At 37.1% G+C, this 14592-nt stretch overlaps 2 protein-coding genes across 2 annotated transcripts; one reads left to right on the plus strand and one right to left on the minus strand.

Moving 5' to 3' along the window:
- The first annotated feature begins 2529 nt into the window (after positions 1 to 2529).
- LOC107825213 (protein NRT1/ PTR FAMILY 2.11-like) lies at positions 2530 to 6410 on the plus strand. Its single transcript, XM_016652043.2, has 4 exons — positions 2530 to 3051; positions 3131 to 3348; positions 3454 to 4013; positions 5289 to 6410. The coding sequence occupies exons 1-4, from the start codon at positions 2925 to 2927 to the stop codon at positions 6190 to 6192; spliced, it is 1809 nt and encodes a 602-aa protein (XP_016507529.1). The 5' UTR covers positions 2530 to 2924; the 3' UTR covers positions 6193 to 6410.
- A 346-nt stretch (positions 6411 to 6756) lies between these two features.
- On the minus strand, positions 6757 to 14265 carry LOC107802334 (plasma membrane ATPase 3). Its single transcript, XM_075251662.1, has 21 exons — positions 13932 to 14265; positions 13701 to 13820; positions 13336 to 13434; positions 13104 to 13241; positions 12831 to 12965; positions 12563 to 12742; positions 12256 to 12462; positions 12042 to 12161; positions 11826 to 11945; positions 11621 to 11743; positions 11427 to 11531; positions 11084 to 11228; positions 10345 to 10509; positions 9991 to 10229; positions 9813 to 9845; positions 9625 to 9706; positions 9212 to 9372; positions 7924 to 8109; positions 7657 to 7839; positions 7371 to 7549; positions 6757 to 7128 (listed from the first exon to the last, which is right to left on the minus strand). The coding sequence occupies exons 1-21, from the start codon at positions 13983 to 13985 to the stop codon at positions 7032 to 7034; spliced, it is 2871 nt and encodes a 956-aa protein (XP_075107763.1). The 5' UTR covers positions 13986 to 14265; the 3' UTR covers positions 6757 to 7031.
- Between the last annotated feature and the right edge of the window lie 327 nt (positions 14266 to 14592).

A 14592-nucleotide genomic window follows, 5' to 3' on the forward strand; every position in this document is an offset into this window, starting at 1 on the left:
TTACAACCGGGCGTCTGAATCACGACAAATCAACTCCGTTTCTCGCCAAATTCGGCAGACAAGTCATAAATATTATAGTGGACCTATACCAAGCTTCAGAACCAAAATACGGACCCGGTGTCAATAAATTCAACATCAGTAAATTCTTAAAAATCATTAAAACTTTCAAACTTTTAATTTTTTATCAAAATTCCATATCTTGGGCTAGGGACTTCAGAATTCGATTCCGGGCATACGCCCAAGTCTCAAATCACGATACGGACCTATCGGAACTGTCAAAACACTGATCTGAGTCTGTTTGCTCAAAATATTGACCAAAGTCAACTCAGTTGAGTTTTAAAGCTCTATTTCATATTTTAATCCATTTTTCACACAAAAACTTCCCGTAAAATTATACAGACTGCGCACGCAAGTCGATGAATGATAAATAATACTTTTCGAGATCTTAGAATACGGAATTACTTATTAAATTTAAAAATGACACTTTGGGTCATCACAATTTGCGTCTCTACGTAAAATATCCATACTCTGGGACACTGATATTTTGAAAATAGCGGAGTAGTTTTTGGCAGTAGTTTCACAACACAAACCTCTCAAAAAAAAGAAGTAAAACATCATATTTAAACATAAATAAGTTTAACTTCCGTGACTGACGCTTGTTTTACACTATCATGTTATTATGACCTACAACGACATGTAATTGTCGTACGTCTATAAAACTAATTTTAACTTGGTAATCAAAATATATAATATATAGTTGACGTGCTATAATCGATTAAAATATATTAATAGTATAAAAATATCTTATATTATCATTTTATAGAAGTAAAATCCTTAAACATAAAGGAGACAAACTGCAAACACGAACATACACGGATCTAGAAGGGGAAAAAAGGAAGAACACTATTGTCATGGATCCAATACTTGTCCAGAAGAAAACAATATCAAGAAATGTGGTAGGTTAGAATTTGCAAAATTTTGCGTTTGCTTTTGGAGTAACTCTCTTCTCTGGTGGATACCATATATAAGTAGTTGCCATAAGAAGGACTTATAGTGATTTTCCAGCCTCAACATTATGCCTGTCGTAGTCTGATCTAGATGTTCTCTCGAACCAATTACAAACTTTATTCAAATAAGTAGAACTTTCACTCTCTTTTAGAGCCGTGTATATAAGACTGTCGTGGAGATTTTTGTATCTTTGACGTCTTTTTCACGGATTAAATGCATTCATTCTACAGTTAAGACAAAATTACATAACAAAATTAGACTTTACCAGTATGTATTGACTAGTACATTGACAAATAGTCCAAACGGATGATAATTTTTCTTTTGTTTTCCCACCTGGGTACACGAGATATTGAGCAAGTAGTGTCGATTCATTATCACAGTTCAACTTATTATAAGTTAGTTCTTGAATCTAGAAGTGTTATGATTTTGAAGTTTTGCTTCTTGTAAAACCAATATTTACTTTGAATTATTTTCAAGAGATATAGACCTATAGTATATCTACGTATTATCTTTTAATATTATTTACACATACAAAAATAATATTGAGGAGCAACATATTAGATGACATCCCTTGCTAAAAGGGTGTATCATTTGTCAGTGGCGTAGCTACGAATTTTGCCAAGGGTATTCAAACTTCAAATAAGTCAATAAATTTTTTATCGATGAATGGTGTACCAAATTTTTAAAAATCAATCTAAGCAACATTTAGAGCCCGTTTGGACATAAGAAATTTTTTTCTTTTTTCCAAAAATAAAATCACTTTTTTTTCAAATCAGCGTTTGTTCATCAAATTTTCAATTTTCACTTGAAGATGCATTTTGAAAATTTTCGAAAATTTGAAAAACTCTAAAAAGTTATTTTTCAAAATTTTCACTCAAATCACTCACAAAACTTCAAAAACAACCCAAAATTATATTCATGTCCAAACACAACTCTAAATTTCAAATACCATTTTTACTTGAAATTTTTTCCCCATATTTTGGAATTTTACAACTCTTATGTCCAAACGCTCACTTAGTTAAACAATAAAAATACTTGTAATCGAACTATAATATTAAAAATTTAAATTAACATAAAAAAAAAAAAAAAGACAACAATAGAAATTACTAATAAAAGTAAGCATAAAATTAAAGGAAAGAGAGAGTCGAGAAGATATGTAGTCTGTACTCTGTAGAGAGTCGAGAAGATATGTAGTTCGTACTCTGTAGAGAGCTTTTGTTAAGAAAATTTTTGTATAGCCTGAGATTTAAATTATAAAATTTGTTTAAGAAATAAATTTTGATTAAAAACTAATAGATTGAAATAGAGTCAAATAAACCATACACATGGTGGTTTTCGTTTAATTTTGGCAAACAAAATGGGCAGATAACTTTGAACTCGTGAACAACGTAACATATCACTTTAAATATCCTGAACCGCCAGACTGCCTCACTCAACTATGTTAAGGATGTTTAAAATATAATATATAGTCATATAAAATAGCATTTAACTTATATATACAATATAATTTTAATTTTGGTTAAGGGTGGTCATAGTGTGCCTACGCCATCGTCCCCACTTCTTTTATTTTCTTTAGATCATTATTGTGGTTGACCACACGTCTTTGAATTACTTTAAACTTCACATCTATCATTAGTGGAAGTTACAAAAGTTGTTTGATTAATTAGAATTTATAGTATTATGAGTAAGCCCACAAGATTCACCCTTGTGTCTGGAATTACTATAAAAAAGAAAGAGGATTCGAGTATGAGAAAGTATCTTTAGAGCTAGATCTGAGAAGTAACAGAAACATAGTAGAGTTGTGGTTGGTTAAAAAGAACCCCTTTTATTTTATTTATCTGCACCTGCTACATTATGCTCCATTTCAGCTTCCCGAGGAGTATATAAAATAGCAAGAAAGTGAGCGATAAGTGAAAATGAATAACAATAGGATAGAAGCTATGGAAAAGAATGAGAAAACAGCAAGTACTATTAGAGATGCTGATAATGAGAAAGAACCTCAGATTAACTACAGAGGAGTGAAAGCCATGCCATTTATCATAGGTAAGAAATGTGCTTTTTTCTATCTTTTTTTATCAGTTAACTTTTGACCATTTTAATGAATTGCTTCATATGTTTTCAGGAAATGAAACTTTTGAGAAACTTGGAGCTATTGGCACACTTTCCAACCTGTTGGTTTATCTCACTGCAGTTTTCAACCTGACGCACATCACAGCCACCACTTTGATTAATGTCTTCAATGGAACCACCAACTTTGCCACTTTGCTTGGTGCTTTCTTATCTGATACTTACTTTGGTCGTTACAAAACACTCGGATTTGCATCCATTATGTCTTTTCTGGTACTAACTAGTAACTAATACCACTTCTTAAGTCTAAACATAAAGTTAAGAGCAATCTTGAAATGCTAATTCAGTTGTTTGACTGGCATTATTTATTGTTTGAAGGGGTTGTTTGTGATATCATTAACAGCAGTATTCAAGAAGTTGCATCCTCCTCATTGCGAATCCAAAGATATCAGCAACTGCATAGGACCAACAGGGTGGCAAATGGCATTTTTGTTGAGTGGATTTGGGCTACTGATCATAGGAGCAGCTGGGATTAGGCCATGTAACTTAGCCTTTGGAGCAGACCAATTCAATCCCAATACAGAATCTGGAAAAAGGGGTATCAATAGTTTCTTTAACTGGTACTTTTTCACCTTAACTTTCGCACAAATGGTGTCTGTGACACTAGTGGTTTATGTGCAATCCGATGTTAGCTGGTCCATAGGATTAGCTATTCCTGCAATATTCATGTTGATTTCATGTTTCCTCTTCTTTGGGGGAACTAAAATTTATGTGAAAGTGAAACCAGAAGGCAGCCCCTTGACAAGTGTAGTTCAGGTTTTGGTAGTTTCTATCAAGAAAAGAAGGCTAAAATTGCCAGAGCAACCGTTGAAATCTCTTTTCAGTTACACTCCTCCCAACTCCATCAATTCCAAGCTTTCGTACACTCATCAATTCAGGTAACAAAGGAACAAATCTATGATAAATTTAGAATGATTTTGATTAGTAATATTAGTTTCCTAACTGGTAAAGTTGATGTCATATGACTAAGAGGTCACTGGATCGAGCCGTGGAAACAACATTTGACAGAAATGCAGGGTAAGACTGTGTACAATAGACCTTTGTGGTCCGGCCTTTCCCCAAACCCCGCGCATAGCAGCAGTTTAGTGTACCGGGCTGCCGGTTTTGTTATAGTTTATATCATCAAGTTAATTAATTTGATTGAACCCCTTGCTTGCTGATTGGATTGATAATTATGCAGCGGCATTCCTCGTGAAACTTGTCTTGAATATTCGACAGGTCACTTGTTAGTACTTTGTATATTTGCATGTTCATTAGGTATTAATTAGGTATAACTACTGTTGATAGCGACTGCTGTATGTCTCCATTAGTTTAATTAATAGTACTAAACTTTTAAGATTTGATTCTTAAACCTGTCAAACTAGTTAAATCACACCGACACTGTAGCATGATTTATTATTTACATAAGTGCAGTTAAGATTATCCTAGGACCTACACATTCCAGTCCTCTTTAAAACCGTGATATTGGCCTGAAAAAAGAAACATAACGACTATACTTAACGATTAGGCATTTTCAGAAAAACAAAATAGCTGAGGTTTCATAACTTTTCAGAAAAAAATATCTGAGGTTTCATAACTTTCTTTTGTTTCTGTTGGTATGTTAGGATGGAATGCAACAATGCATGAACTTTCAGCATTTAACTAAACCTGTTTTTTTAAGGTAGTTTTGTCTTATGTTTTACATGACTTACCAAAACCAATTGTAAACTTAAACCACAACTTTCTATTTTACAAAATTACTTGATCTATTCTCTTTATATATATCACATGGTAGGGCCCTGTACTTACGGGTATCAGATCAGAAGAGAAATAGACCCTTAGCCTAAAAGACATTTCATGATATTGGATACAAGCACTAGGATATGAATCTTTTAGGAAATTGATCTGTCAATGCACTCAAACCACCATGTCAAAATATTGTAAAAAGTCATATTAACTTACCTAACATAATCTTTAATGATAGATTATGTCATTTTTTTCCCTATGTTGCACGGACTCTTTAAATTGTTACTGCACCCGTGTCAGATCCTCTAAAAATGCACTACTTTTGGAGGATCCGACACGCATTCGGCGACATTTTGAGAGAGTCCGAGCAACATAGTTTTTTCCTGTTTATTATAATCTTTAACTGATTAAATTTCCTGTGCTATAAGGTTTCTTGACAAGGCTGCAATTGTAACACCAGAAGACCAAATAAAATCAGATGGATCAGCAGCCAATACATGGAACCTGTGCAGTCTGCAGCAAGTGGAAGAAGCTAAATGTGTTGTGAGGGTAATTCCCATTTGGGCTGCAGCAATTGTGTACCATGTTGGAATAATTCAGCAGCAACAATTTGTTGTCTTTCAAGCACTTCAATCAGACAGACATCTTGGCAATAGCAACTTTCAAATTCCAGCAGCAACTTACACTATTTTCTCCATGTTAAGCCTCACTCTCTGGCTACCCATATATGACCGTATCGTTGTCCCATTACTCCGAAGACTCACTGGTAAAGAAGGTGGCATAACAATCCTTCAAAGAATGGGAATTGGCATATTCCTCATTGTTTTATCATCCCTAGTATCTGCCTTTATCGAGGAACGAAGAAGAAAACTAGTTTTCACAAATCCAGCATTAGGAGTTCATTCAGAAAGAGGTTTAGTTTCTTCTATGTCAGCTCTATGGTTAGTTCCTCAGTTATCCTTAGCAGGACTTGCAGAGGCATTTTGTGCCATTGGACAAGTGGAATTCTATTATAAGCAGTTCCCAGAAAATATGAGAAGCATAGCAGGATCTTTCTTCTTCTTGGGAATGGCTGCTTCTAGTTACCTGAATAGTTTCTTGATCTCGATAGTGCACCACACAACAGAAAAGGCTAAAACTGGTAACTGGCTGCCTGAAGACCTTAACAAGGGGAGATTGGATTACTTCTACTTCTTGATTACAGCATTGGGAATCCTTAATGTTTTCTATTTCATAATATGTGCCAGGTGGTACAAGTACAAGGGAAATGATGAAACTAGCAGCGTAGCACTTGAAATGGAAAGGCAAAATGTTGAGAAACAATTCGTCTGACACGAATTTAAGGATCAACCCAAATGGATCATCTCATATACAATTCCTTAGCAGCCATTTGCTTTGAAAGAAGTTGTGATAGGAAAGCTAGAAGTCTAGAACAAAATAGCATTAAATCCACGCCTCCATTAATCTCTCTCCTATTGTTGAAATTTAAATGGGAAGAAGTGTATGGAAGAGTATTATCATAGTAGTAGTAGCTTTTAACCACAGTTGAACTCTTGAGTACGTGTGGCATCAAATATTAACTAGAAAGAAATTAAGTAAAACTAAAAATGCTTTCAGTATGACTGAAAGAAAAGAATAGATGGAAATTGTAGTGTAGGCAGAGTAACGAGGAAGGTGCAAGAACTGGAAAGGCTAAATTTCTTTATATTGATAATTATGAGCCATCAATGGTTATGCTACATCTTTACGTGACTGAATATCAACCTAAAGGGACGGGGGAAAACATAGTAAAAAGCCTAACGTTAAGCTGAAGAATGAAGCCAACAATAGCAGTAAACACAATGCTCTCCGTGTTATATGAAGCCAAGAAATGAAGGCAAACCAGTACAACATAAGTGGATGCCAAACACGAAATATATTTAGACAAAAGGTTTCACGAATATAGACATAGAATGCTGGCATAACTTGATGTTCACACACTGTGTTACTACTGCTACATCTACATGAGCTAGGACATGAAGGCAGGAAAGGGCAAAATAAAAGTAACCTATAAGGTAAGTGCTGAAGACGTCGCTAATATGAACATGCTATTTCAAAGGTAACTAACTATGACATTGATATCTTAGCTGCCTTGACCACACCTAACTACACCTCCCAAACAGACTTTCCCCTTAAACGGTGTATGCCTGCTGAATTGTCTCAATGTCAAGACCCTTCAACTTCACCACTGATTCGACATGACCTTTCAGTGTGTGCAACTCACGTAGCCTGCAATTCAAAAAGGCAGTTAAGATTTTAGAAAACCCCCAATTTGTTCAGTATAGCTTAAAAAATGAATTGAGAAAAATTAAGCTATAACTGCATATGCAATTAACGACGATGGCCATATGCGTAAAAGGGAATAGAGTGCAAAGCCAGCCAACAAATGCAAGTTCCGGACAAAAATTCAGCTAATGATAACTAAACTCATGGACTTTGCTCCTGATGCCCCTATTTCAAATGACGCTTACCTAGCAATTTCAGCTCTCCTCTTCGCTTCCTCAGCCAACTGGTTAAGCTCATTGAAATTGGTAGTTTCACTAAATATTTTGGGGTCTGGAACTTGGAGGCCATGCAGGGTTCTCTGTGCATGTGCCCATTGAAGCTCACGCTGTTCTTTCCCGAAATCCTTCTTTCTGGTGAAAGCAATCTGAAGAGAAATAAAAATAACGGAGACATCAAATACCACAATATAATAAATAGAGAATAGGAGCAAGAGTGACTCATAAGTATCTTTTTATTTTTCCCAATGCATACCCTTTGCTCAATAACAAGATCCCAGGCCTTCCCACTGAGAGCATAACGGATGAAGAACTTGACCAAATCTAGCGGGATATAGAACACAATATTGTAAAGCCAGATCACTCCAGCCCAACCCCAGCCAATTCCTTCAATTGCAGCAAAACTCCAATTTGCATAAACAGCAATCAAGGTGGCAACCTGTGCATATTTAGTTCCCAAATGGTAGATGATCCATTAAGTTAAGGAAAATTTGCTAGAATAAATAAGCAGCAGATGACTCACCAGTTGAGCAATCAGAAAAGCAACCACTAGCAACAACCCAGGACGCTCCATAAACGACCAACTTCGAGATCTTGTGACAAAGATCAGGGCCTGACTGATAGTGCTTACTTGAAGGTAAATTGCAGAGGCAAGCTTCCTAAAATCATCAGTTGCTGTTTTCTCAAGTGTTGATACCCCAAATACTCGCTGGAAATTCACCAAATTAAGTTAGATATAAAACAAAGAGTGGCCCAACATCAACACCCTACTTCAACATCTAAATATTCCGAACAGCGAATACAAGAGATTGTTTAGCATAAGGAAAATGTATGCAGCATGGGTGAGATAGAAGATTTATATTATTGTTGATAAGATAAAAATGGCCACTAAATGTGTGTTTGTACGTCTGTGGATTGCTTATAATATCTCCTTCATACACTTGGTTAAATTAGATAGAAGAAATAATATCTATTTGCATGTACTAGAACTCCCATGTCCAAAAGATGAAGGTGGCTGAAATGAGGATGTTGAGATGGATGTGCAGGCATACCAGGCTGGATAGAATTAGAAATGAAGTTATTCGGGATAAGGTGGGTGTGGCCTCTGTGGAGGACAAGATGCGGGAGGCGAGACTTAGATGGTTCGGACATGTGAATAAGAGAGACGCAGATGCACCAGTGTTGGCCCTGGAGGGCCTAAGGAGAGGTAGAGGTAGGCCGAAGAAGTATTGGGGAGAGGTGATTAGGCAAGATATGGCGTTGCTCCAGCTCACGGAGGACATCACCAGGGATAGGAAGGTGTGGAGGTTGAGAATAAAGGTAAAGGGTTAGAATAGGTCGCCTAGCATTGTCCTTGTCTGTAACAGTAGCTTTAGTACATGAGTTAGTGTTATGTATGTATTTTCGTATGCCTTGATTTATGTGATTACTTGTCGTTGCTTTCGTTTCGACCTTCTGATTACAATACTCAGTTTTAGTTTTGTATTTTTGCTTTGGTTTTAGAATTGGTGTGATTGCTGCTGCCCTTCCTTTTATCTTTCCTAAGCCGAGGGTCTTTCGGAAACAGCGTCTATGCCTTCTTGAAGGTAGGGGTAAGGTCTGCGTACATACTACCCTCCCCAGACCCCACTTGTGGGATTACACTGGGTCTGTTGTTGTTGTTGCATGTACTAGATAGGTCATCTGCATCTCTTATATGTCCATTCTAAAACAATTAAAAGGGCAACTAAATGTGGAGCACTCAACAATTGGGAAGGCCTGCATCACACCATCACTCATAACTTTTTAATGTATTGGATCTGTACGCTCACCGGGAAGAAATTTGTTTTGTATGCTGCCCAAAAGAAAATGACCGTCATCATTGCCAAGTAGCCACCAAGAACAACTCCAGTAGTAAAAATCTCAGCCAGTTTCCAGCTATCAGGCAGCGGAGATGGTTTGACCCTATCCTTCGATATCGTCATAATGGTACCTGATATTGTTAATGTTTGGTAGTTAGATGTCAACACACTGAGTAAAGATGTGAGCAGAAACTAATACTCGGATGAGATACTAACCAGAGAGGTGCTGCACACATTGGAAGAAAAAACTACAGCAAAATTAGGCTAATAACATTTCAGTTCTAAACTTACCCCATACTTTTAATATCGTCCTATATTAGAGGTCGAGATGAAGGATTAAAGGCTTAAGTATCAGATATATTTCTGTTGGTGAAAAGACTAACCATCATTAAGAATTGCAATGATAAGCACCATGAAAGGCGGAAAGTCAAACTGCCATATCAGAGCCAGAAGCATAAAACCAAGCTGTGACATTGAATTAAAGAAAAGGGTGAAAAGAGTACAAGATGCATTTGACCCTGAAACATAAGATAGACATGATAAAAGAATGAAGCAGTTGCAAATAACTTACCACAATACGGATTGTGATAGAAACGGCATATATCTGTCAATGCATAATATACATAATCAGATGAGTTATCCATATCATAGCTCAGAGACAGATTAAGATAAGAATTCAAGTCATTGTCTGTAAAATAACAATTTTATATTACACTTATGAACCAATCCCAAAAAGAAAAAAAGAATACCGTGTAGTTTTTCATCCTTTGAAAGATTGCTCGACTGGTCAAAACAGCACTAATGATGACACTAAGACCAGGTTCAGTAAGGACAATATCAGAAGCACTACGAGCCGCATCAGTGGCATCATCAACAGCAATCCCAATATCAGCTTTTTTTAGAGCAGGAGCATCATTGACTCCATCACCAGTCATACCACAGATATGCTTCCTAGCTTGCAAGCGCTTTACAATCTCATATTTGTGCTCTATAGTAATGACCAAGACAAGGTATCAGTAAAGGCCAATCGTCCTTTATAACCAAAGTTTTATACTGAAGAGCACAACTACATATGCAAAAGAGTTAATCAAAAAACAATGTACCAGGGAAAACACCAGCAAAACCATCAGCCTTCTCTATAAGTTCATCAACTGGCAAAGCAGAGATAGATTCATCCTTAGTCTGTCCCAATAGAGCAGATGACGGATACATATTTGTACCCATACCCAGACGGCGCCCAGTTTCTTTTCCAATTGCCAGTTGATCCCCTGGAAAAGTACAAACACTAAGCAATATAGAAAAATACAGGTTGATGATCAAAACTATTAGTGTTCAAAGTTCAACAATGAGAGGTTGGAGATTTCTTATTAACATATTAAAATGAAACGGCAAGACACAGGCAATTACAGCGTCAAGCAGCCACATGACAAAGTAGTGCCTCGGATGGAAATTACTCCATCAATCCAACTCTTACTCATTGTCCTCACTCCTCAGCCAAAACAGAATATAGTAAAAAAGAAAAGAAAAAGTACAGCAACTTCAGCATTTACCTTTCCCAGGGCAGAATCAAGAGTAGTATCTATAGATCCAACTCTGTCAATCATGCTGTCCAACCAAGGGTTCAGGGCAGAGTTCATTACCATTTTAATTTAGTGACAATTAGGAAATCTCATCTCATCTCATCCAATACACCATTTCCTCTAACTCTCTTTCTGGCCCCAAGGAGCGGCAGTAAGAATCCATACCAGTCAATACCAGTCACCAACACGGTATGCATTCAATTTGCAGAAAACATCTCAACATATTGAATGGGATAGTCTAAACTGAGAAACCATATAATACCTGTGATCATTTTGACATTCACTCCAAGGTTTAAAGCCCTCCTTATAGTCTCAGCACTGTCGTGCCTAGGTGGATCAAACAAAGGTAGGAGAGCAATGAACTGCCATGGTCCCCCAGCGCTCTCCTTTCTTCCCTCTGGAACTTCCTGCACGGATCTCGGAAGACATGCATAATCAAACAGATAAAACTTTTTGTTTGCAACAAGAATAGGACTTGGGCATAAAGAGAATTGATCACTACTCTCCTTTGCTGGAGGCACTAGGTTATAAACCAAAGCTGTGGATTTGGTCTATTCAACTTATATATAACATGATAAGTTCTGGACAGAAGAAAATGAAAATACCTGATATGCCACAGCAAGCGAGCGCAAACCCCGCTCAGCAAACTTATCAATCACTGCATGAACTCTACGTTCTATATCTGACTTGTTGTGTGCAAGATGTAGAATCTGAATACATATTGCAGCTGTGGATTAGAAAATGCAAACAAAGGTAAAAACTTGCAAAGGAGGACTGCAAAGTGTGATAACCAAAGTACCTGTTCCGGTGCACCTTTGCTGACCCTATGCATTTTTCCTTCACCATCAAGATAAGTAAGTGCTGTCCGTTTATCAGTTGGATTGAAAGGAAGGAAGTGTATTTCACGAATGCCAGCACGTGCCTATATTTATGGCAAACCTTAGAGCAATCTCCCGGCTAGGGTGTACACATTAATCGGAAAGTCACACGGCGCTAAAAATTACCTCCTTTGGATCAGCCAACATCCCAACAATAGCGGCATCAATGGCATCCTGGTTCTCTGTTCGAGAGGCTCGAGCTGCCATTAGAACTACAGTGTCTGCATCAACATCTCTGGCAAATACCTGAAAAATTAACAAGAACAAACAAAAGAAAATCACTCTGCTACTGGAACAAGTATACGAGCAATCACGTGTTGGACTGAACTCTAATATTCTCACCTCGATAAGGAATTTGTCAACAGTCAGCTTGTTCAGTGTTAGGGTTCCCGTCTTGTCACTGCACAAAACATCCATGCCAGCCATCTCCTCTATAGCCGTCATCCTTTTCGTAATGGCGCCCTGTATAGACAAATTGATCAAACAAGCATTCACATAGCAGAAAGGCCAAACTACCATAGCTCAAAACTTCAAGAGTCGCTGAATATTAACAAACCTGTTGAGCAAGACGATGAGAACCGATTGCCATCGTGACTGAGAGAACAGTTGGCATGGCAATTGGAATCCCACCAATCAGAAGAACAAGAAGATTGTCTATCCCGGGACGATATTTGCGGTGTTGGATAGGGTACATCACAATAATCTCAATTATCATCCCCACAGCAATTGAACAGATGCAGAAGTTTCCTATAGCAGTCAAAACCTGATGAACACCATAAATATCGTTTTGCAATGTAAGATTTCATTAAAATCAGATAATCAAGATCGTTTGCATCGAATATCAGAGTAAAGACTCTACTTGCCTTCTGAAAGTGTCCCACTTGGTTTGTACTGTCTACAAGGTGAGCTGCCTTCCCAAAAAAGGTATGAACCCCTGTAGCAATGACTACAGCTTCTATCTCTCCCTGCTTACACGTGGAACCAGAGTATACACCATCTCCAGGACCTTTTGTTACAGGAAGAGATTCACCAGTCAAAGCAGACTGCAAGTTGAGAGACAAGTACAGTGAAACTGCCAGGAAAACAGTAGAATGAATGCAGATACTCTATAAAATCATTAAATTTAATCACCTGATCAATTTTGAGCGGATCACCCTCAAGAAGGCGAGCATCAGCTGGAATGATATCTCCCAGTTTAATACTGATTATGTCCCCAGGCACAAGAACAGCAGCATCTTCCTCCTTCCATTTTCCATCTCGAAGGACCTCCACAAAGACAAGTGCAATCATTCAGACAATTGAGGACAAAACTCTAACTAGATATATTCATCTATTTATGTTTGAAAGACAACAAGGTCTATTTGCAGTCAAATGGTGACAGGAGATAGAAATCATGTCAAGTACCTTTGCTTTCGGAGCAAGTCGAGCCATCAGGGCAGCTGCTGCATTGCCAGCGTTGTTCTCCTCAATAAAACTAATTGTGGAGTTGATTATAAGCAATGTAATGATACCCACAAAATCCTGCCAGTCCGGAGGCTTTCCCTAGAAGAAGAGTCCACATATCTTGCACTGAGTTCACTAGAACCAACATAAAAAATGAACAGAATAGTAGTAATTCAGAAAGCTGAGTTCTTACTCCTCCATTGGCAAGAGCAATAGCCATGATAGCAGCAGCCTCCATAACCCATGAGAGAGGATTCCACATAAACCCCAAAAATTTCAAGAATTTGCTCTCCTGTAATCACACCAGTTAACAATTACTCTCTACTTTTTACCCAGCACTTCGTAAATCATGAACAGGTTAAGCCTTTATTATAGTCCAGCTTTGATAGGTAACAAAAACCGTAAATTTAAACCCTTCTTTTACTTAAGGAACTAAAGCTATCAATGATCAAAACTGACAGTTGGAGAAATAATTAAAGAAAAGGGAAAGGTTGGAGCAGAATTACAGTTGAAAATAGCCCAGAAGAAGAAAATTTAACAAAGATAAAATTAAGACACCTTCTTCTCCTCGAGCTTGTTGTACCCAAAAATGGACAACCTCTCTTGTGCAGCAGTAGCAGTAAGTCCCTCCTTAGTACATCTCAAATTCTCAAAAACTTCCTCAATAGGTATGTTTTCCTGCAAACATAACAGCCGAAACAAAAACAAAACAAAACAAAAAAAACTGTCAAGAAGAAGAAAATAGAAAGTCCCAACTACAAATAAAAAAATCATTCGAACATCCATTACCAAATCAACAGTCTCTTTCAAGACAGCATCCAACACTTCAGGCTTCTCTCCCATCTTTCTTTAAACTTGTTCTCTCGCCGTTGTCTGTCTCGGATCAAAAGCACAATCACTAGAATTCTCTAAAGCAACACAATTTTGGTGAAGAAAAGAGTGGAGTTTGTTGAGTAAAGAAGTAGGATTTTGTAAGCAGACAAAGGGTCACACACACCCCACTCACAAGTCACACCAAGTCTACAAGGGAAATGGAAGAGTAGAGAACAGTTACAGATGCTAGTTCTAGTCCTTTGGATTGTCTGTTCACGCTAAAATTAAGAAAGCCACCTCCATAATACTTGTAACGTATTTGACCAAGATTTTACTTTTTAACACCAAAAATAATTATTTTTTTTCAAATTTAAATGGTTTGGCCAAGCTTTTATGAGATAAAAAAATATTTATCAGCAGAAGCAGAAGCAATTTTGGAGAAATAGAAAAAAATAGTTTGTTCCTAAAATTCAGAAGCACTTTTGAAAAAAATACATTTAGAACTACTTTTAAAAAGTTTGGTCAACCACTAATTGCAGCTTAGAAGTACTTTTTAAATTAATTAGTCAAACACAAATTGCTTCTCGCCAAAATACTTTTCAAAAAAATTCTTTTCTCCCGTTTGGCCAAACGGTCT

Source organism: Nicotiana tabacum, chromosome 4 (genome assembly GCF_000715075.1).
Source record: "Nicotiana tabacum cultivar K326 chromosome 4, ASM71507v2, whole genome shotgun sequence".
In the NCBI taxonomy this organism is placed as follows: Eukaryota; Viridiplantae; Streptophyta; class Magnoliopsida; order Solanales; family Solanaceae; genus Nicotiana; species Nicotiana tabacum.

Bases quoted from the DNA above. Each gene is read 5' to 3' on its own strand.
- LOC107802334 (XM_075251662.1), bottom strand. From the start codon at position 13,985: ATGGGAGAGAAGCCTGAAGTGTTGGATGCTGTCTTGAAAGAGACTGTT. The intron at 11,744-11,825 runs GTAATTTTTAGC...CCATAAATATAG, and splicing joins TGTTGGCTGATCCAAAGGAG to GCACGTGCTGGCATTCGTGA. The intron at 7,840-7,923 runs GTGAGTCATCTG...AAATATGCACAG, and splicing joins CTTTTCTGATTGCTCAACTG to GTTGCCACCTTGATTGCTGT.
- LOC107825213 (XM_016652043.2), top strand. From the start codon at position 2,925: ATGAATAACAATAGGATAGAAGCTATGGAAAAGAATGAGAAAACAGCA. The intron at 3,052-3,130 runs GTAAGAAATGTG...ATATGTTTTCAG, and splicing joins AGCCATGCCATTTATCATAG to GAAATGAAACTTTTGAGAAA. The intron at 4,014-5,288 runs GTAACAAAGGAA...CTGTGCTATAAG, and splicing joins TCGTACACTCATCAATTCAG to GTTTCTTGACAAGGCTGCAA.